This window comes from Coloeus monedula (genome assembly GCF_965178545.1).
Source record: "Coloeus monedula genome assembly, chromosome: 15".
NCBI lineage: Eukaryota > Metazoa > Chordata > Aves > Passeriformes > Corvidae > Coloeus > Coloeus monedula.
The window spans coordinates 14,598,008-14,619,755 of record NC_138795.1 but is presented as its reverse complement, the minus strand read 5'-3'; the positions used below and the strand labels follow the sequence as shown (position 1 = coordinate 14,619,755).

General features: G+C 37.7%; 1 protein-coding gene across 6 annotated transcripts in view; it reads right to left on the bottom strand.

The window, feature by feature from the left end:
- TENM2 (teneurin transmembrane protein 2) overlaps nucleotides 1-21,748 on the bottom strand; it is a gene marked incomplete at both ends in the record, with an annotated part of 482,831 nt that overhangs the window by 59,225 nt on the left and 401,858 nt on the right. For 3 of the 6 annotated variants that reach the window (XM_082291373.1, XM_082291375.1, XM_082291377.1), the window contains 2 exons: nucleotides 15,572-15,784; nucleotides 16,881-17,081. In XM_082291373.1, the coding sequence (XP_082147499.1) occupies nucleotides 15,572-15,784; nucleotides 16,881-17,081 (414 nt within the window). The remainder of the gene's footprint in view (nucleotides 1-15,571; nucleotides 15,785-16,880; nucleotides 17,082-21,748) is intronic. The other 3 variants (XM_082291374.1, XM_082291376.1, XM_082291378.1) reach the window with 1 other exon arrangement.

The window sequence follows — 21,748 nt, the reverse complement described above, 5'->3', positions numbered from 1 at the left end:
TGCATTTCTTTGACCACAACTCCTTTAACATACAAAAAAATTTAAAAAATAGGGGAGTTTAAGTCAATCAAAATGCCCAGTAAGCCAAGTTAGCATTTAGAGTGACCAAACAGAACTGCTCCCCCTACATCAGTGCTACTTAGTAGTTTTCATCAGTATTTCAAATTCAGTTTGAATTCAGTAGTGTGAGGGAATGGGATTCGTGCACACACACACGAATACACAAGCAGGGAATTGCAGTGAGAATAAGCAGGGGTTCTAAACTGCTTCAGCAGCTCAACACACTGCAGAAGATGCACAGCAAGGGCACTGAGTGGTAACAGCCTGTCCAGGGGAACAGGGGGCTTGTAAGGAGTCTGCCCTAAAAACTACGGGCCCGAGTCTGATGCCTGCCCTCATAACCACCCTACTTTGAAGGAGAGGTTGGGCCAGTTGACCTCCTCACATCCCTTCTAAACTGAATTACCTATGATCCCTTTGGCTTTAGAGCTTTTTATTTCATAATTCTCAGGGCAGGGAATCCCAGTTTTCTCAGGCACTATTAAAATATAATTGCTTGCTATTCATTAGATATTAATGCCTGCATAGAATTTATAATTTAGCAATTAACTTTCAGGTATGCAAATGCTGATCCTGTGTAAGTGGGCAGGTTATCTCTAACAGAAGAATAAATATCTCTAACAGAAGAATAAATATGAGCCTTAACATAAGTAGGCATTTCCCTCTATTACTGTGTGCCAGATTAGTACATTCTGTCCCCTAAATTTGGTACAGGACTTTGGAATCCCTTCAGGATGAAAAGCACTATATAGACACATGTATTATATTTTGCAGCTGAGCTTCTTAAAGTACTAATCACATTGATTCCATTAAATGGCTGCACACTGCATGGGTTTGGACTTCAGAGTTCCAATGTTCCAACTGTCCCAAAGAAAAATCCAAAGAAAGGGCCAAAGAAAAAACCAGAAGTTTTTACGAAGCATTTTGGAATAGTTTGGAATGAAAAATGGTAGCAATACACTAAATGCTTCTCATATGCCTTCTGGCTTGCAGCAATCCTAAATCTTCATGACAGTAAAATATGATTACAAGTGACCAAAAATAATAGCTATTTGAATATTAAGATAAATATATCTCACGTGTTTGTTGAGGACAGAATTTATGGAGCTTCAATATCCAAAAATATAAAGTATGAAATAATGCTCATGACCTAGGAGCAGTATTCCACCACATAGGCAATGTATACAAAACAAATTAAAACAGATAAGCATTGCATTCTGAACTATGTGAGTATTTGTGTATGCTGAGTTGTTTGGCAGATATAGGATAGAGGATGAATATTTCAGTACGTAAAATATACTTTATAAACATCCCTTTAATTCCAAAGTGCAAGGCACCATTCTGCATCCCTTGTCAATATACATAAGCCTCATGAATATCATGCCATTTTCCAATTTTTGTATCTACCAACCGCACAAATAACTAATAAAAGCTACAGAAATAAAACTGTAGTGTTCACAAATGAACTGGTTTAAATCCTGCATGCATAAAACAGTTCTCTTTTTGTTCCTTTTTCTATCTGTTTACATGGTGAAGAAAGAAACCTCATAATCCTTCCAATATAGCCAGTTGCTTTGATATTTAAATTCTAAATAATCTTTGAAAGTGATTTTGATTTATTAGGGAGATCACCTTCTCCATCTCACCCCAAGAAAGCCAAGAGTATTTAATCTGCACTTGGGAAGAAATTTGGAAGAGAAATGAGCTGTTTAAGCTCTGCTTGTTTTACATTAAACATATTTACTACCAGGCAACTGATGGCTCTGCTCCTCCCCTCGCCTCACTAGAAGTGGCCTTAATTCTCTGGAACGAATACTTAAGTCTTTCTGCTGCTGGGCAGAGCATTTCTTTTCCATTTCTCTGTTGAAGCCATCAGAAGCAACACTGAGACTTTTAACTTGATTGCCTTGCATCTACATTTGGCAGTTTGGAAGCCATCCTGGGGCAGGCAGGTTGTCACTTCTTAGGCTGGGACTGTTTCCCAGGAGCACTTAGGAGGAGAAACACAAGGTAAGGGAGTGGGAGATGCAGCCACGAAATCTAGAGACCACTCCACCTCAGCTGCAACAGGATTGTATGACCAGGACAATCAGTATATTGAATTAATAAACTTCATTCACTGATTCATGTCAAGCAAAAAGGTGCACAGCTATGTACTGTCAGGATATTTGCTTTAGTTAAAAAAAATAATCCCAAACAAACATGGAAAAGCAGAAACAAATTAAAAGGAATTTCATAACAAATAATAAAGAAAAATCTAAGGTCTATGCAAGGGACAGCTAAAAGACAATTTGCTAGAGTTTTGTGTAATTAACTCTTTCTTTGCCATGCTGAAAATACAGCATGAGTAGCTCACAGTATCTCTAAACATAACAAACAGATGTCAAAGAAATTTTTATTTTCTATCCAGGTTATTACTTATCTTAGAAAAGTTTCAGGAGACAGGTACCAGAATATGAGATTGCCCTGAAGACCAGCATTACTGACCCTTAGCATTCAAATAAAATCATAATTTAGGTTACCACACTCTGCCTGTTTCCCGTAATTTCAGTGGGGTATGGTGTCACTGTTCATTGCTTACACATAGCTGAACTGCCATCACATTTCAAGGAACATGCTAGAAACATACTAATTGGGCTTTCCTTTAGCTAATGACCATTTGTTCAGAGCTGTGAACCCCAGCAGGGTGCAGCCTTTCCCCACGGCTCAGCAGCAGTTCTTAAGCTGGGAGCACCAAGACAATCCTGCCTGGACTGGAGCTGCAGAGGATTTCCAGCAGGTTCCACTCGTGTGCCATGAGCAGAGGACAAGAGAACACCTTGCAACATCAGAATGTCCCCTGAGCTTTGATGCAGTTTGACTCTGTAAGATCCACAATCAAGCAAAGAGAACTTGGGGACAGCTCTGACTTTCAGGGTAAACACGTATGTGGGAATGTGTTTAATCAGGAACAGTGCATATCCAATTTACTCTAAAACTGCTGTAAGCAGTCAGGAAGTTGCTGCCAAAATCCTTTTTAACGGTGTCACCACTGGAAAAGCTCTCCTGCAGTTAGTGACCCAGCCTTGCTCCTCAAGGTACAAATCTGTCAACACAAGACTTTTATGTGGGTTCTCCAGCATGAATCCCTGCTTCTCTGAAGGAAACAACTTACTAATTGTAATTATTTCCTAGGCTGGAATGAAGTTACCTAATTCAAGTAAGGGATCAGTAGCAGTAGCCCTGTGAAAGTTCATCTTTAATAAACCTATAATCTTTAGTCAGAGGACAAAAAATCAGAAGCAATACTTGATAGAGGCAACATTTTCCTTTCCACTTCACTGTCATTTGTTCACTTTTGAGTGACATCTCTCTTCACATTTCATAAATCTTTATCTCAAGCATTAAAATACAGAAAATAACAAAATAATTAAGATCTGGGGACATGCTCTCCAAATAACTTTATGAAATCTCCCATTTAGTATCAATAGGAATGCTCACCTTAAGAAATCAGATACATTATATACAACTTGCTAGGAATTTTTAAAACTGAAGTGTTTTATCTCAGAAATTCTGACAAATCCTTAATAGAGTAGGGGAAACTGTAACTATAAAAGTTGAATAAATAGATGCAGTCTTTAATGGAAGGCACACGTGTTAAATTCCCCCAGTTCTGCTGAATAAATATTTCCCTTTACAAAGCATCTCATACTTTAAACTTTCCATGCAGTAATGCTTTTAAATTCGTTAATGAGGATCTTTGGAATTTCATGGTAACTAGAAACACAAATATTGGTCAAAGATGACAGATTTTATTTAGCAAATTCTTTGTGTATGGAAGATTGAAAGATTAAAAGGAATGGGGATATAACTAGATTGTAATAAACATTGTCTTAATTGTATTTTTAAAAAAAAACCTTTCATGTGGTATGGAAATATTAACAATTTTAGGAGACATTTCAGTCTCCTGTATCTTTTGGATACTGTCATTAGTATCCAAAAAGTCTGTGTTTCATTGCTAATTAACCCTTTTGATTAAGTATATGAATGACTGTTTGTAATTAAGGGTCTGAGCGATTTTGATTCACTTTTTCACTCAGCATATAAGCAATCAGAATTGCTATGGAATATACAACAAAAGATTCCAATGAAAAATCATAAAGCTGATAACATCTCCGGGCCCCTCTGGATCTGAATTAGGGAAAGCTGCAACAGCAAGGTAATGCTTAGACATCTATGTAGACTTTTTCATTTCCCCTTCAGTGCAAGAACAACAGGGTCTGGGCACTGTTTGGGTTTCTGGTCCATGACCACCTCTGTGAGGAATTTTGCAGGAACAATTTAATACTGGCTCTGTAACTCAACAGTGGCTGCGTAACTCACCCACTATTCCCTTCAAGTGACTGTTGTCCATTCAGCCTTCACAAACAGGGTGACCTTGACTCTGATACTCTGTTCTCTAAATATGGAAGGCTTTCTCCATTCTAAATCAATATTTCTGACTTACTTTGCCAAAAAAAAAAAAAAAAAAAAAGTTTCAAACATTCACAGGACACAATGAAGATATATATGGATTGGTTTCATGATAAAGAATCAATTAATAATGATCCAAGGGAGACAGTAACAAAAAAGCAGTTTTACCCCTAGTTTCCAAAGCCAATGAGAAGATGAATTATATCTAAAAATCTGTGTCATTACACTCCCCCCACCCTGATTCAGCTATTAGCAATGCCACATGGGAGCAATGTAAACCTCCATTTCAGAATCCTAACAAACCCCTATGCAGTGATTTTCTGTCTTAAACCTAAAACATCTTCTCAATTTTTTTTGAAACAAGAAAAGGCACATTGCTACTGCTTTTCCTGTACTGTTATCAAACTACCCTTAAAAAAAAAAAAGCAAGGATTAATCAGAATCTGCAAACATTTTAACAAATTCGTATTATGTTTTTCACTTATCAACAGTAAATAATGATTCATGGCTTCTTGCTTACAGTGATACATTTACGGTTCAAATCCAAGGGATTCTACAATTTAAAAATAAAATAAGGAAGGGGAAGTGGAAACACCCTTCTTTTTATAGAACTACTTAATTCTGAGCACACTATCTTCCACTGTGAGACTGAATGCTATAATGCTAATTCCTCTGTTCGTTTGAGAGATAAGTGATCTGTAACCCAGCATACATGCATTTTGCCTTGCTTTGTGGAATGGAAAGCAGACAGATCAGTTTATATTTAAACTGTGTTGACTGAGTTCTACTCTCTGGAATTCCCAGTGGTTAAAACAAAAAGTCAGTTCTCTCATCTGTACTAATGTGTCTCTGTTTTTAGGAGAATCAGCATCTTCTGGGGCATTTAGGGGTTTGTGTTTGTACATGGTAAACTTACAGAAATAGCTTCAGTGCTATTCTTGAGGAACTCCTTCCACAAGAAACTCAGCAATTCTGTTTGATTCCTAACAATTGGAAAATCACAGTATTTGAAGCAGCACCACTTTTAAAATCAATAAACCACCATGAACTAGGCAAAAAATGCTATTCCGAAACTGATATTTTTTTTTCTTTGATAATTTGTGCTTTTGGATAATTGTCCTTTTAATATTGCTTCTAACCTAAAATCACAACCTAGCAACCTAGTAATATTTTTCACTACAAACTGATTTAGTTTTTAATTAAAAAGAATGGTTTTAATTACAATTACACCATTATATTCACTTCTTAGATTCCAAAGTTATTATCCCTACTAATTCGTTTCAGAACGGGGACTGCATCTTGATGAACTGTGGTTCTTTAGCTCAGTTGTTCAATGCTACAAAAAACTACTTGAAGGCAAATTAAAACATATATGGTCTAGAAGAATTCTGAATCTTACTCATTTTTCAGACTCTTAAATAACTTTAGTCTTCCAACATCTACCTAAGAAAATACTAATCTGAAATTTTATAATTAAACAGAGAAGAAACTCATCTTTATATGGGTTCGTGTAAAAATATATTAAAATTTTAGAAGTGTTTATACTTTTCAAATATATGAACAATTAACTATTAGCTCATGTAGTTCAATCTACCCTAATCAAGCCGGAACTTTTAAAAAAGAAATACCTCAATCTTTTCTAGCAGCTATTTTGATGGTATCTTATTTTACAGCACTTTGAAAGCAAGCCACAGTCTATTGATGCTGAATTTGATCAACTTGCTTTGCACTGGACTATTAAAAACTGCAAATAGAAACTAAAAATACAGTGGAGTTAGGAAAAAAAGCAATGAATTTAGATGGTTGGTTGTCAAAATTATGGCTCCTAGGTCCAGAATGCAGGACACCCATGGCCTTTGAAAAGGCATTGTGGAACAGAGGAAGTGCAAGTGAGGTGGGCAGGACTTTGGGGGCTGTTTCGAGAACCGTGCTAGAGAGAACCCAGAGACTGTCTGACACTTGAACATCTGGGACTCACAGCTGCACAGCTCCCAAAAACCAGTGAGCCACCACAAGAAAATCCATCCCGGATCTCAGACACCACTCATGGGCCACACAAATGGCTGATCACAGTAAGGCAGGGGTAAAAATATCTTTTAAGTGTAGTAGAGCAAGAGGGAGAAAAGCTTCACACGGATAAGCAGACAGCCACATCTCCTCTGCCTAAATTTTCATTAAGGATAATGTTATGATCCATGTCACACCAAAGCCTTTGTGAAAGCAAACCTGCTACTCTTCCATGAAAACTGCTTAACTGTTTAAGAGAGGTCCTCTTTTTGAGTGAAATATTTAAGTGTGAAGTGTGCAGTGCTCATGGTCAGCTCCCAGAGTTGAAAATCCTCAGGGAACAGCTGGGCCATGAATCCTTTCTGCTCTAATCCAGTTAGTGAACGAAGAGGGGATGACGACAAACACAGCAAGCTTAATATATCATGTCCTGCTTTTCCTTTGGCTTTCAGCAGCATGACTGTGAACTGCTGATTAATGAGACACCAGCACTGCTTTGTCTCCATCTATCCCAGCATGGATGTGTTTTGAAGACAACTGGCAGCCTGAGATGGACAGTTATATGTCAATCAACACTACATCACTGAAAACATGACAGCAGAACGTGCTGGAAATTGTAGAAATCTACACAGTTGGTCACAATTTCTTGGCAGCTATAAATCAGGTAATAGCAACTCAGGATTATTCCAATTATTTTCACTTTCAACATGAAGAGATGAACATGGACTGAAACATCAGACCCAAATGCCTTTAAGAATACTCAAGTTTGTATTTAGCTCTTACATTTCAGTAACTCAAATTATGTTTGTAATTTCTTTGGGCAAATGAGATATATTATATTATATTATACTATGATTTCTGCTGGACAGCAAACTTTGCTTTTTTTTATATGTACAGAAAAACTATATGTAAAATGAAACAGGCTGAGGCTACACACAGGAATAATCTCCAGAAGCATCGTTATCCTACTGAGCATTTCATAAGCAGGTCAGAACAAGGATGGAAAGAAAGAAAGAACGAACAAGAGAAAAGAGCTGGATAACATAAATTTTGTAAAAACTTTCTTCAATAAGAATGGCTCATGATACCGCATAACTTGTGCCCTGAACAAGTCCCCATATTCATTCCTTAAGATCTTTTAAAAAACTGTCTAAGTAAGGACTTTTAGTGAAAGAAGGATGTATCAATATTCAGCATCAGTGTGTATTCATCCTCAGTGAGCAGTTACTGCACAGGAGAGAACTGACAGCTTAAGAGAAGGCTTTCAATAGTTTCATTTTTCCCTGAAGCCCTAAATAGATCACACAGCAAAATCCTGAACTGACACCTCAGAGGTACTACAGAGACCATTTTTTCCTTTTTATTTCTGACATTAATATTTTTAATACAACATTAAACTAAGAAAATATTGAGTAGAGAATTTCAAACGCGTCAAATATCTTAGGAAAACAAGTTTCTAACTTCTAATGCATCCTACTGTTAATTTGATACTAAATTGGCAAGAAGCTGAAAAAAAAAAAAGTTTGCAAAGCTTTGCACCTGAAATATTATTCCACAGAGTTTGCAGCAGTCAGGCAAAACACGTTTGGCTTTATTTGCATCTTCAAGCATGAAAGATTATGTGAAACTGATACTGAAGATGCAAGAATGATACCTTGAGAATGTGTAAGAAGAACGGAAACGATCAAGAAAAAGGTATCTTTAACAGGAACACGAACAGCAGGTCTCAAAAGGATGGGCAGGTATTGTTCTCCTTTGTATTCCTTTCTTAGTAAGTATAAATATTACACATATGTATATACATATCTATTTCTCAAGATCCAGTACTGCCTTTCTATCTCTATACAACCCATGTCACTGACCTCTTACAAGCATTCCCATGTCTTTGTTTTGTTTCCAGCAACACTGTGTAATTCAGTCACTTGCAGAAGCTCTGCTTGACACCACAGGGTACAAAATAATACAGAAAATATTATCTGCAGGAGAAGAGAAGATTGTCTGACTCTGGGAATACTGCTATGAACAGCATAATCGGCTCTGCCCTTTCAAAAGTCAGATCAGCTTGCTGATTGATTGCCCTCCCTCTCTTTTTGTGGTCTTTTAAGAGTTCAAGAATTGGCCAGAAAATCAATGTAACTCATGAAGAAGCCCCTCCAAAAGGAGAAAAAGAAATGTGGTTTTAGTTTGGGAAACTATTCACCAGTATCTTCTGGGTGCACCTTTGAAGTACCAGACAAAATGCAGGAAGTTATGCTGAAAACATACTCATTAAATTTTTTGGGCTAGAAAGGAAAGAAATAAGGTCATGTTCCACAAATATCCTGTAAAAAGAGAAAGAAAAAAGCCACTCAAGTGTTCTGATACCAAGCTGTGACATGTTTCAATCATTTACAGGAAGCCCTCAGCAAAGAATGCAAACAGGAAAGTTCTTCCTCATGAATAAGCTTGCCTTTCAGCCAAAAAAGATCCCCAGCTGCCCCTGAAAATTCTGCAAACGAAAAGGAATTCTGTTTCTAAACTCCTTGAAAGTCAAACCACCCTCACTATACATAAATCTCTACACAGAATATTTTCTTCCAAGGATTCATAATCAGCTACCTTGCTTGGCTGTGATAAAATTAAGTGGTTGCATATTGTAGTTCTGGATTCCTTAGTGCCACAGAAAGAGTTTAGAAAGTTTACTCATCCCTGATCCACAAAAGTAGCCAGTATTATTTCAGTGTTGGGCATAGGAATTTGCCAAGTTACAAACCAGAACCAGAAATCCCAAGTAAGAGCCATCTACATAGTATGGAACCTGGGGACTCTACAGCCAGGAGATTTTATTCAGAAGTTTTCGAAGTGAAATAGAAGATGACAAAGATGAGACAACCAACAAAGCACCTCAGTAGCAAATGTAGCTGGGATAAATAAGAAGCATCAGCTTTCCAGGAATAAATTTATTTACCAGATGTTTCTTTACCAAACTTGCACCTTTACTGAAGCACAGAGATGCTGGACTAGATGACCATTTATATAAGTGACAAGTACCTTTCCTTGGCTTTGGTTAGAAAATGTAACATGACATAACATATGTTACCAAAATTCCACCCTATAAGGAAAATTTCCACGTTTTGAGTAGAATGTTCTACTTTTTGTGTTTGATGCAAGTGAAAACGTGAATGATGTGCAGTGAGTGACAGGAATCATTGAGAATCTCTCCAGTTGCCTCATGAGGCACCTGCTGCTCTTCTGCTTTGCTGAAGAGGCACAGGGGGAACAACCCCTTAACTCCAATGAAAGCTTGGCACCACATACCTAAAAGGCTGCATCACGAGAAATCTGCTTCCAGGTGTGAAAACAGTGGGATGACCGTGTGATACAGGTGATGAACTGGAATCTGCACGTTCAGGAACAGCCAACATCTCGAACATTTTTGGTCATGTCATCATATATATATATATTACCAACATATCTCTATAGCAGCAGTAATGAAAAGTGGTCATGACCCAAATAGTCTATGCATTTTTCAAATGAAATGAAAAAATGTGTTCCTCCCTCCTCAGAGCATGCAATCTAAATTCCTGTCATCATTGTTAGAGGGTTTTTTATGCCTTGATAGGTTATAAACTGTTACAGATTAATTTTAAGTTAGAAATGCATTGGAGAAGTCTAATATATCTAGCTCCCTCTAAATTGCTCTTTGTCAGATACGATGGCTTTCCACTGCCTCCTCCCACACACTTTCCATCTCTCCTGAAAATTGCCTCATCTTTGAATCATTACCGTTGTAATTACAACAAGAGAAATCAGTAGTAGAAGAAAAAAAATCTTTGACACAAAGAGCATTATCATGGGACAAAAATATCTTGCTACATCCAAAGATAACACAATGCCGCATTATTCATGTTTCTATTGATTATTGAGTCCATGCTAAGGTAAAGAACTCAATCTTTACACTTGTGGTATTCCATCGAGTTGATAGAAAATATAAACATGTCTAAAAACTGGAAAGGTCATCCCAAAGCACTCAGGGGGAAAAGTTTTTAGTAAACAATTTCTTATTAAAACCAGAGGTGGAATATGGTCCACCTAGTGTTCACCTTTAAAGGGAGAGTATTTAAAGTATTTACCTACTGGGTGTAAGTTTGTTTGGATGTTTCAGAGTGGCTCAATATGCACATTGACAACCCATTGCTCTGCAAATACAGAACACATAGACTAGTCTCCTTGGCCGGATAAATTATCAATCCTACTTCCAACAGTGGCATTGGATTCTTAAAGGGAATGACAATACAACTCTTAAGGGAGGCCATTATAAAATAAAGTCCTTAGAAGGAATGCTTCCTCTTAAGCTCATTTAAGAGATGACTGAAAGAGAGTTTCATAGAGTGCAATGATTTCCTGGTGAGCCTGCTGCCCCAGGGCAGGATGAATTACCTCTGTTATTCCTGACAGATGTTTGTCTAAATGCTCGATAAAAACTTCATTGATGAGGAATTCACAACTTGCTTGGACAATCTCCTTCAGTTTTTCATTTACTGGTAACACGGTTTTTCCTAGAATCTAACACAAATATCTTGTACTGTAACTTAAACTTCTTAATCACCCTGGACACAGAGTCCTTACTTTTTCCTGTACGTTTTTATGCATCTGAAAATATTAGGTTATTTTCCACCATGTAGGTGACAGAATCCTAGCTTTTCTCAAATCTTTATTCAAGGCCCTGAAAACACAGAAGATACAGAGCTAATATGATTTCCAAACCCCTTCTTTACTAAGGGACTTGTCCTACAGTTTTGACAGTTTTACTACAGGGGCCAAGGACTCAGTGGGGGAAAGTGAGTGGCTGATCCCTGACTGGAGTTAGATTTCAGAAAGCAGTACCAAGGCCAGGAACAGTGTGAGGTTTATGGCTGGACTCGATGATCTTAAGGGTCTTTTCCAAGATAAATGAACCTAAGCAGAGCCTGCAGAGAGGGACACATCACCTGTTTGTGTTTTGGCAGGCAGGCAGGTGGAGATCCAGCTTCAATGTCTGTACCAGGGCTATAGCTCATTTGCATAGAAAAATAAAGAAAGGAACATAAAATGTAAGAACTGTCTGGATCAAAATCTGCAGCAGAGTATCCATATTACTAAATAGCCTTGAGAATAATCTTTGCCCACTTTCTGTCTAAAAAGGAGTGCTTAACCTACATCTGATGGAGGACATGAGCAGACAAGAACAAGGCTTGGGAATATGACAGGCAGCCACAAAGAAAACCTCATGTATCACCTTCTGGTCAGAGATCACCTTAAAAGATCCATTTGCAGACATTTAAATTTTACTTGTAAATATTTAGGATTCATTCCTGGTTTCACTGGTCTCCCAGTGAGATTTTTACCAATAACTTAATAAGAGTCCATGCTGCAGGGATATGAACTACAGATGGAATTACACTTTAAAAATGGTATTTCTGACTGTTTCATAAGATCTCCATATATATCACACTGTCCTTGGAATATTATCTTGACAGTTTATATGCAGAACACCCTCTGCAAGCATTTAAAAACAACAGTTTTAAACATCCAGATATTTTCAGTGAAAGTAACAGATCTGTTTTATAACAGCATGCTTTAACAACACTCAGATGATTCAAGAAAAGCTAAGTTCTCCATCTTAAATTTCTGTCATGAAATGGGTTCAAGATTAACAACTTCTATACCTTTCTTTCACTTTGTTATTAGTTTTCCAATATTTTTTCCCTCGTCTAGATTACCCTCTATTATTTAGTTATAACTTCCTCCATAATTGCAATCAATGAATAGTAATCACTTAATAAACATATCCTGACAGGTCTATTTTTGCACTGGAAAAAGATTAATTTTCTTTATCACCACTCCAGTAAGCAATTTCTTTTCTTACCTGGAGTAGCAAAGTGAACTGAAGTTCTGGTCTGCTAGGAAAAGCATCTGAGCAAGACCAGACACCCAGTCCTTTCACTTTTATATTATTTGGATATAGATTTATCAAAATCTGTGTAACGTGGAACATGCATGTATTTTTATTTGCATTGATTCTTACACATAATTCTATTGCACACAGCAAAAGCTGCTTTGCACTGTGCTAACACTGAGCTCACACTGCGGTTCTGCGAGGATTTTCTGAGTGCTTTCCTTCAACCAGGTAATTCAGAGAGAAAAAAAGCAGTTCTACTAAAACTTTTGAGCTTAGATACTCAACAATGAAATGATAAGGAGTGCACATTCTGTCAAACATCTATTAAAGCCTAATTTGATATTAAATAGAGTAAAATATCCCGAATGAACTTGGATACCTGCAGGTTACTATGATGATTTCTTTTCCACTGCCATGTAAATATAACACATGAAACTGGTAAAGAAGCACAAAGAAAATGGTTTTTATATAGAAATCTCCTTCTCTTCCTCACAGACATTTATTCCAAGTGGACTTGCCCTAAAGTCACTTGAATCAAAGCCAAGTTCTTCTGCTGACTTAATTTCAGACTAAGTGTAACAAAAATGGAAATTCAGAGTAAATAACCTCTCCTACAGGATTTGCATTTTCTGCCTTAGGACAAACTGACTGTGCAGTTTGTCAGGTACCTTCCAGAAAGGATTATTTGTGGCATTTTTTTTAGGTGGACACTCCTCAGTAATTCTGACATTAAATGGTGTGTCAAACTTCCAGCTGAAAATGAAACCATAAAGGCAATACTCTAAATTACAGTGAGTTTCTGTAAAATTTAACTGCACTTTAGTTCTTCGCAGCAGTGTTTAAAACATCTTGAGCAACTCATCGTTGTACCAAACTATCAATTCACTATAAGCATAAAATTTCCAGTGGTAACTTCTAGCATTTTTTGTACCAATACTGAAAAAAATCACTTTTACCATCCTTTTCCTCTGAACTCTGTGTTTGCCCCATGTAACACAAACCAGTGGGGTCATGCTGAGTTATTCCTCTGAACTCAATGACATTCCCGGCATCAGCCTTTATGCTTTTGTAAATGGCCTCAGGAAATGACCATGTTAAAATTCTTACTAATACAGGCCTGTCACAAGAATATCTGTCTGCATGCAACAGACAACTTCTGACTGCACAAATTTGAACCACGATAACTAGAAGGGCATATCTGAATTTTTTGCACTAGTTTCATCTTTGCCACAGGCAGGACCACACTAAGTTTCAAGGAAATCTTTCTAATATGTGCCGAACAAAAAAAGCTTATGCATATTTTAATCACTTTAGAAGTATCACCCTTCCTCTGGAAAGAATTGATTATATACATCAATAGCAAGGAAGATATCTTGTTCAAAGCACTGAAAATTAGACTTAAAATCTCACTTCAGAGTTCAGTAGTTCAGCTTGCAATTTTCAGAATACTTTTGAGATCTTGGTAAAAGGCATCTTTTTGTCTGCACAGTAATGAAGACTTTACATACACTAATTACTTCTAAACATCGGCACATTACTAAGAGATTATAAAGCAAAACAAATTTTGTGCAAAGCATCAACTTCTGAAATAAGCAATTATTACAGAATTTAATGAAAAAAATACATACTAGGCATTTTGTAAAGACCTGGGAAGAACTTAATATGAAAACAAAATGCCTGGATTAATCTAGCAGAGGTATGTTGGTATGATGGAAGATTGAAAGCAATTATGACAAAAACACTCTGCATCTGTGCTGGTCACAAAGTGTTCAGTCATAAAAGCTTTGATTTAAATCATATTAGCACAGTGTGGTGGAAGCATGCAGCACCACAACATCAAAGGATATGCCCCGAAAATATGTATCAATTTTTCTTTTTTTTTGACTCTCCAATGAGAGTACACTTTTAGTTTCCAACTCATGTGTGTATCAGAAATGGTTTATATATCCAGAGAGAAATCAGAGGGGAATGAAAAAGAAAAACAGCTTGAGGGATGCAAGAATCTCACCATACTTTTAAGTAAAGAAATAACAATTCACTTGTAATAGGACTGTCCCATTAAGGTCCCTGATTGCCATGAAAATCTCAAGTGACCTACTCTTTTCTTTGTTAAATTCACCACCTTAAGATAAGGAAAACAACACGACTTTGGATTTGGACTCACCAGATTTCTTCTAAGGTATATTTCACAGCTCTCCAAAAATTCTCTGGAGAAAAGCAGACTTGCCTGTACCTCACAGGCTCAGTAGATGGGATACTCTTGTTCCAAATGAATTTGCTCAGATTTCTCAGAGGGGATGTGGTCACTTAGAATTTCCCTTTTTTGATTACAGCTCAGGCAAAATAATAGTTTTCTCCTTTGCTTTGAGTCACTTTTCAAAACAATCCAAATAGACTGTCTGACTGCTTGTAGAGACAAAATAAACTTAATTTAGGAACAATTAATTCCTCTTCAGAGTAAATTTTCAAGCACGATAATGGAGAGGATAGAACATCATCGCTTTGTGTAAATATGATCCTTTTGAACTTCCCAGGCTGACAGAACCCAGCTGAGATTGTGATGCTGATGCTGCAGTGAGCAGCAGGCTCTTAGGGAAGGGGCTCATAGCAGCCCACGGGCCCTCCCATGCTGGCACTGTCTCCATGCAAACACCACGGCCACTGTCACAGCACAGCATGGGACAGTGGCAGGGAGCTGTTCCTGTACCACCAGGAACACACATTCCCCCACCACCTGACCCCTGCTCTGGGTGGTGCTGGTGGGGGTGTGTTTCAGATGTGATGTACAACAGCAGGACAGCACTGATGCATCAGACCAGGAAATTAAAAAAGAGGCCATTCACACAAAGGCATGCTTAGTTAAGTCTGAAAATCATTCAGGCTCAAATGATACTGAGATGGACCATTTGTTACATCTTTACTTACTAATGTGGAATTTGTTGGGGTTTTTTTCCTCTATGAACTGCTTTGTTACTGATTTGAAATGATTCCAAGAGCCTATCTGCATTTCTCCCAACACATTTTGAGTCAGGGTTACTACCTGAGAGCACGTGGGTCCTTAAGGGAACAGCCTATTACAGTCCACGACAGTAACTATGTCTCTACGATTTATGAAAAGAAAGCAATATGTGCCTGTTTCGGTGCCTGTCGTTTGCCTACCAATGGTGCAGTGCTCCCCATTCCAGCCCTCTCTGCATTCACACTTCCCATCTTTACAAGTCCCGTGCTCCGTGCAGCGGGGGTGGCACACACGCTGGTCACAGGCCGCTCCTGTCCAGCCCTCCTCGCAGCGACAGGCTCCGCCGATGCACACGCCGTGGGTGCCACAGTCCACGGAGCACACTTCTAGGAGAGAGAACAGGAGTTACAGCCAGCCCTGCGCCCTGAAGGGAAAGGCAACACAACAGCAATGCTTTTGCTCTAAACTACAGCCTCTCAAAAGCTGGCCTGCTCATACTCTGATGAAGACCGGCATTTAATTTTTATTTCAAAGCAAACTAAATTCTGTTTAAAAGTTGTTTAGAAAAAAATCTACTAATGTATGCTGGACAGACCTGTAGAGCTGCATCCTCCACGCAGATACAAACACATGTCAGAGGTGCTGTCCCCAACACCTGCCAACAGCAAAGGAAGGGAGCAGGTGGCTCTGCTTTACTCAAACCTGGACCTTGGGTGATTTTGACAGATATTGATTTGCTAAGAATAAGACTGAAACTCACCTAAAACTCATTTGGCAGAGAATGGCAGCAATTCAGGGTCATTTAGAATGATGGGTAGAAGTTACTTTCCAAGGAGATATTTTAGATTCCTATTACTAACATGGTCAGTTATCCAGTGTCCCACTCCAAAAATTCTACTGCTCTCTGCTAGCTGAAATTGCAGATAAGCAGAAAGGTCTTTTTGCCCCATGCATCACCAAAGAAAGTGGCAGTGAAACTCTCATTCATGAATTTTCTGACTGCTTATCCATGAAGCAGAAAACACATCTTGATATTCATGTCACTGGTGGGGTATTCTAGCCGATCAGTCTTAGAAAATAACTGAATAACTGTGAAAAAGGTAAATATTATTTTGAGAGATTCAGTTTTGACCTACAGTACCATCTCAAGGTTCAGCTGACAATGTAAAAGCAAAATTCCTTGTATTTTTTTCCCATAAATGATGGACATTTTCATTTACAGTTGGGAAACAGAAGTACACTTACGTAACTTTTTCACACTAAAAGAGAATCAGTGTTAGAACAAAACACAAACTCTTAATCTGCACCCACCTCACCCTCAGCTGACAGTCCCAAATTAAGAATGTCATGAAAATATATATAGAGATACATACACATCTCTTCCCAAGAAAATTAAACAAGACCAAATGTTTAACAAAGACAACTTTCTAAATCATTACTGCAGTTCGCAACAATCTTGGAAAACCAGGAAAAACTCCTTACCAACGGAGCAGTCGGGGCCCATCCAGTTGGGGTCACAGCTGCAAAGCCCCGTGTCAGCCAGGTAGGAGCCGTGCCCGCTGCACTGGTCAGGGCACTGGGCTCTGGGCAGCTCACAGTTCACTCCTCCCCAGCCCGGGCTGCAGAGACACTCCCCGTTCACACACACCCCGTGGTTGGAGCACGTCGGGTCTAAGCAATCCACTACGGGAGAAAACAAAAACAATGCAGAGAAGGGTCACTTCACACAGGGGGATGTTTGGAAAATGTGCTCTGAAAAGTCTGTACCATGGTGATAACTGAAGCAACTTGAGGTAGTTCTCCGAGTCATATTAATACCTGGTCTGAGAATTGGAAAGTGAAGTCATTTACATTTTACATTAAGTAAATCAAGCAGGGTTTGACTGTGCAATGACAGCTTACTGTAGGAATGCTGTGGTGGAGAAGCATGAAGACTTAAAAATAGAACTTAAATATATATAGTCAGAGTTTCACACATAAACCTGGAGACATCTCCTGAAATACACTGAAGCTCCAATGACTCATGAACTGTATTTAAATTATAAAATAAGTTAATAATTTGCAGTTTTAAAGGATTTTTTTATTTGGAGTACCTCTATAAAAACTGCTATTATTACTATTGAAATACCAGAGCATCGTGAGAACAACATTAGGACAGCCACTTCAAGTACCTTGAAGTCAAAATGTCAGTGGCTTTCAGCTTTGTTTAGACTCCTGATCGTTCAGGCACTTCTGAAATGTTTGCTCCATGGTCCCTTAGTAGCTGAGATGTGAAACTGAGAGCCCTGGTTGCTTCAACCCATATTCTAAACCAGCAGATTATTTCTCTTAAAGAAGTAAAACCAGATACAGATATGGATCTCAACCCAGAAACAACAAAGTGAAAATAGTTACGATGGAAAACGATGCAATGAAATTTCAGTTGCTATTTCAGTCCTATAAAGGAATGTTACAAGCTGTCTTTCAAATAAACTTTATCAGTAACATTATGAGTTTCCAAATTTTCATCTTATATCATGAATCTGTGTAAGATTACTATGCTTTACTGCCAGTATCCACATGGAGGCTTTACTAAGTGCCTTTTGCTGTGGAATTGAAGGCCAAGGTCAAATTCATGTCTGAAATAACTTGAATTCATCTCATGACTGGTATATATTAGCTCACAACAGCAGGACCAAGAATGATTGGCATTCCCTCTTGCTGCTTCAGGAAGATCTGAGTTTATAATGAAAGTGATTTATCTCTCATCTTTTACAAATTGATCCTTCTAAATTAAGGCAGAGACATTTTCACTCTACCTGATGTGAACAATACTTGATCTTTCAAATTTCAACTTTTCTATAAAAATAGAGCCTTGTCAAACTTGTTATTTAGTTGCAGAACATTTAAAGCAAGTATATAGATTACATACAGGCAGAGGATTGAGACAGGGACATTTAGAGATGCAATAGCATGAGTTATCAAACTACAGTAGTATAGGAATAAATTACTGTAAAATTTCTTACAAGATTTTCATTTTAATGACGACATTGGCTATAGTTTTGGGTTTGTTTTTCCTTTTTTTCTTTGAGATTTAAAGCTGAGTTAGTCAGACATGAAAATATTATAAAGCAATTTCATATTTATAGGTAAACCAAGATTGGCTTGTGGTTCACCTCAAAGCTGATAAATTCATCAACTGTTTTAAATTATACAGAGTGCTTGTCCCATATTGTTACCCCTTCATTGTGCTTAGCCAAATTACAACCTGTCTGAAGTTTAAAATGTGTCTTTCATACAATTTCTGTGTCCCAATGGACACAGAGCAGTGATAAAACAGTCTGATTGAATAAAGAACCAAAGTACACAAAAACTTAGGTTCATTTACTTTTAGGATGAAGGTTGCTTCCCCCCTACATTTGGTCTATTCTGGGTTTTTTAAGAATATATATTTTAACAGAAAATGTAGAAGGGTAACACGTGTATAACATTGTTATAGGACAGCTAACTCTAGGAGATAATGATAAGTCATAATGTACTCTCCTTGTCAGGAATGTATCATCTTCCTTCTCAAACAAAAGCACTAATGAAAGGAATGTGGAGCATATGAAAAACACCACCTTCTGCTACATAAATTAACTGTCTTCCACCTATCCTGAATTACAGTGCTCATGCAGCTTTGATTTATTTCTACAGAATGAGCCTATCAATGCCCCTAAGCCCCCAGCCTCCCTTGTTTTACAGGATAACACACTAAACACCTTTGTCCTTTGTTCTAGACCAATGTGCTTTACAGCTGTTTTGTTCTATCATCTGGGTAAGTAGTAGCTTTCAAAGTTTAAACTGAGGAGAGTTTTTATTCTGAGCTCCAATCTTGGTCTATTTTAATACATGCTCAGAGTTATCATCTGGGGCCAGATCCTCGGCTGTTGAAATTAGCATAATGTGATTACCTGCAATAGAACTGCTCTGACTTGTGTTCCAAAGGTTCTGGCCCTGAGGTGTAGCAAGGTTTACAATGGTATTTAATCAGGATTTGTAAATGGACCATCTTTGGTGTTTAAACAAAGGAGAATGCGCCTTAGCAAGTATGTTAGGCTTGGAACTCACAGCCCCCTGGCAGCTCAGATCATTAGAGCTCATTTAGTATTGGGCCCTCTGTAGATTTGACAAAAAGAGTACTGAAAGCAATTTATATCCTTAAGGACAAAAAAGGAGGTCAAGGAGTTTTCAGAACAATATGTACCATGAAGTCCCCAAAGAGCCATGAATTACACTTATGAAGTTAAATGTCATTGAAAAATGACTCGACCAGGAAAGTGACAAGAAAACCACCCTTAACTTAACCTAATTTGGCAATTTCACTTGTGTTCCCCCCAAAGCAGACTGAATGAAGCCTGACAAATGCCCCACTTCATCTTCTGTGCAAATTTGTTAATAGAAAAACAGTGTTTATGCTGCAAAAATTGTGCATCAAAAATATTGATTTTGGTGTCACTTTCATTTCAGGTAAATTGTTTGAACAATATGACCATGATGAATATCAGAAATAAAAAGCTATTGGGGAAAAAAAAATTGCTGACCCACTTATTCTAATTCAATATCCTAGTTGGCAAATGGCAAATGAATCAACCTTTGCCATTCTTTTTTGGCAGTTCAAATCAATAGAGGAGATTTCACATATTATATATAAATACAGAAATATTATTTCTAACATTCTACCATTAAAAGTGTAAAATTTCAATTCTTGCAAAAACTTTAACTATGACTAGATGATTAATTAGAGAAACACCACTTCACAGTACACCCTTTCTCCCACAGCACTCAAATTAATGTAAGAAGTATGTACAAAAGAAATGGAATTTTAGAGTAGGAACATGGTGGTTGATTTTTATTTATTTGCAGAATTATTTATTGACTTATTTATTGCCCAATCACATATGCAAAAGGTTACTTTAACCTTTCTTGCCGTGTTATTGGCCCCTTCCAAGTTTGTAATCAATACCTCCTGCCTTTGTAACCCATTTATCTTTTAAAGAAAAAACGTATCCTTCCAAGCACAGTGTTGATTAAATAATGTATATCATTCATCTCACATAGCAATTCACCTCCCAAAAAGCTTTGTTGATTGACAGTTTTGTTGTGTTCCCAGTTTTGGCTGGAGTTAACACAACACCTTTGCAAAAAGGTCTGCACTGGCTTGTTCTACAAACTTCTCTGGAGCTGCTGATGTCTTTGCTTCACCATTCCAGTCACCTGAGGATAACAGGGGCTGAGCACTATGGGAGCCTATTTCTCTTACAGAGTTTGGGCATCCAAGGTGTCTGGCCCAGATAGACCACAGCCATTCTAGAGAACTGAAAGCAGAGAGAGAATTCCATGCAAGTAGCTGGAAATTACAATCAGAATGAGGGAGGAATGGCTTGCAAGGTAAAGTTTCCAGAATTAAATGAAACAAAGACCATTTTAGGCCATCTACCATAATCTCTCTAATAACACAAGCATTTATACAACAACACAATACATGATGAAATGCATAAAACTCAATGAGACCAAGCAAACAATTGCAGTTAGTACCAGAAATAGAGGTTCTGCATTCCTGGGGAAGAGATTGGATGCTGTAAACCATGTTAAAGACAGTCTTTTCCATCTATGATTTTGATGAGTATGATAGTTAAAGCAAGGCATTTCAGATAATTTCTGAATATCTCCTAGTATCATACACTGAGGGTGAACTGAGAACTATCAATTCTAAGGAGAAAAAAAAGGACATTACAGCATTTTCTGGATATAGTTTAAAATGTAATCCATTAAAAGCAATACAAAAACTCTTGACTTCAACTGAATTCTGGAGAAAAGCTCTAATAACCAGTGTTGAGAGGATTTAGTGGAAGGAGACTACAGGAATGAGCTGAACCAGTGAAGATCCTTGGTTTGTTTCTTTTTCCCTTTTACCACAAGCTCACTCAGACTAATGCAAGATCTTGTCCTAAAGGTGATGACTGTAGTCCTGAGAATAAAACCCTTAGTGGTTTGTTTATCTACAGTTTTCTTCCCTTTGTTTTCTGGTGGGAGAGACAACTGTTTACTATAGGGTAAGATAAAAATTGATACACGTAGTATCAATAAAGCTCTGCAACCCATTCAGAATAATCCAGAGAGATTCCTAAATCCTAGCAGCATGACATCCCAGCCCTGTCACTTCAGTACTCAAGCTGCTTCTCCATTTGGAGGATTAATAAACTCTGGAGCATAGTAACATATTTTAAAAAGAAAAGCACTCCAATTTATGTTATGCATTCTAACAGAAAACTCTGTGAATACAACCAGTATTGAGCTTAATCTATGATCACATTTTGCATGGATTATTT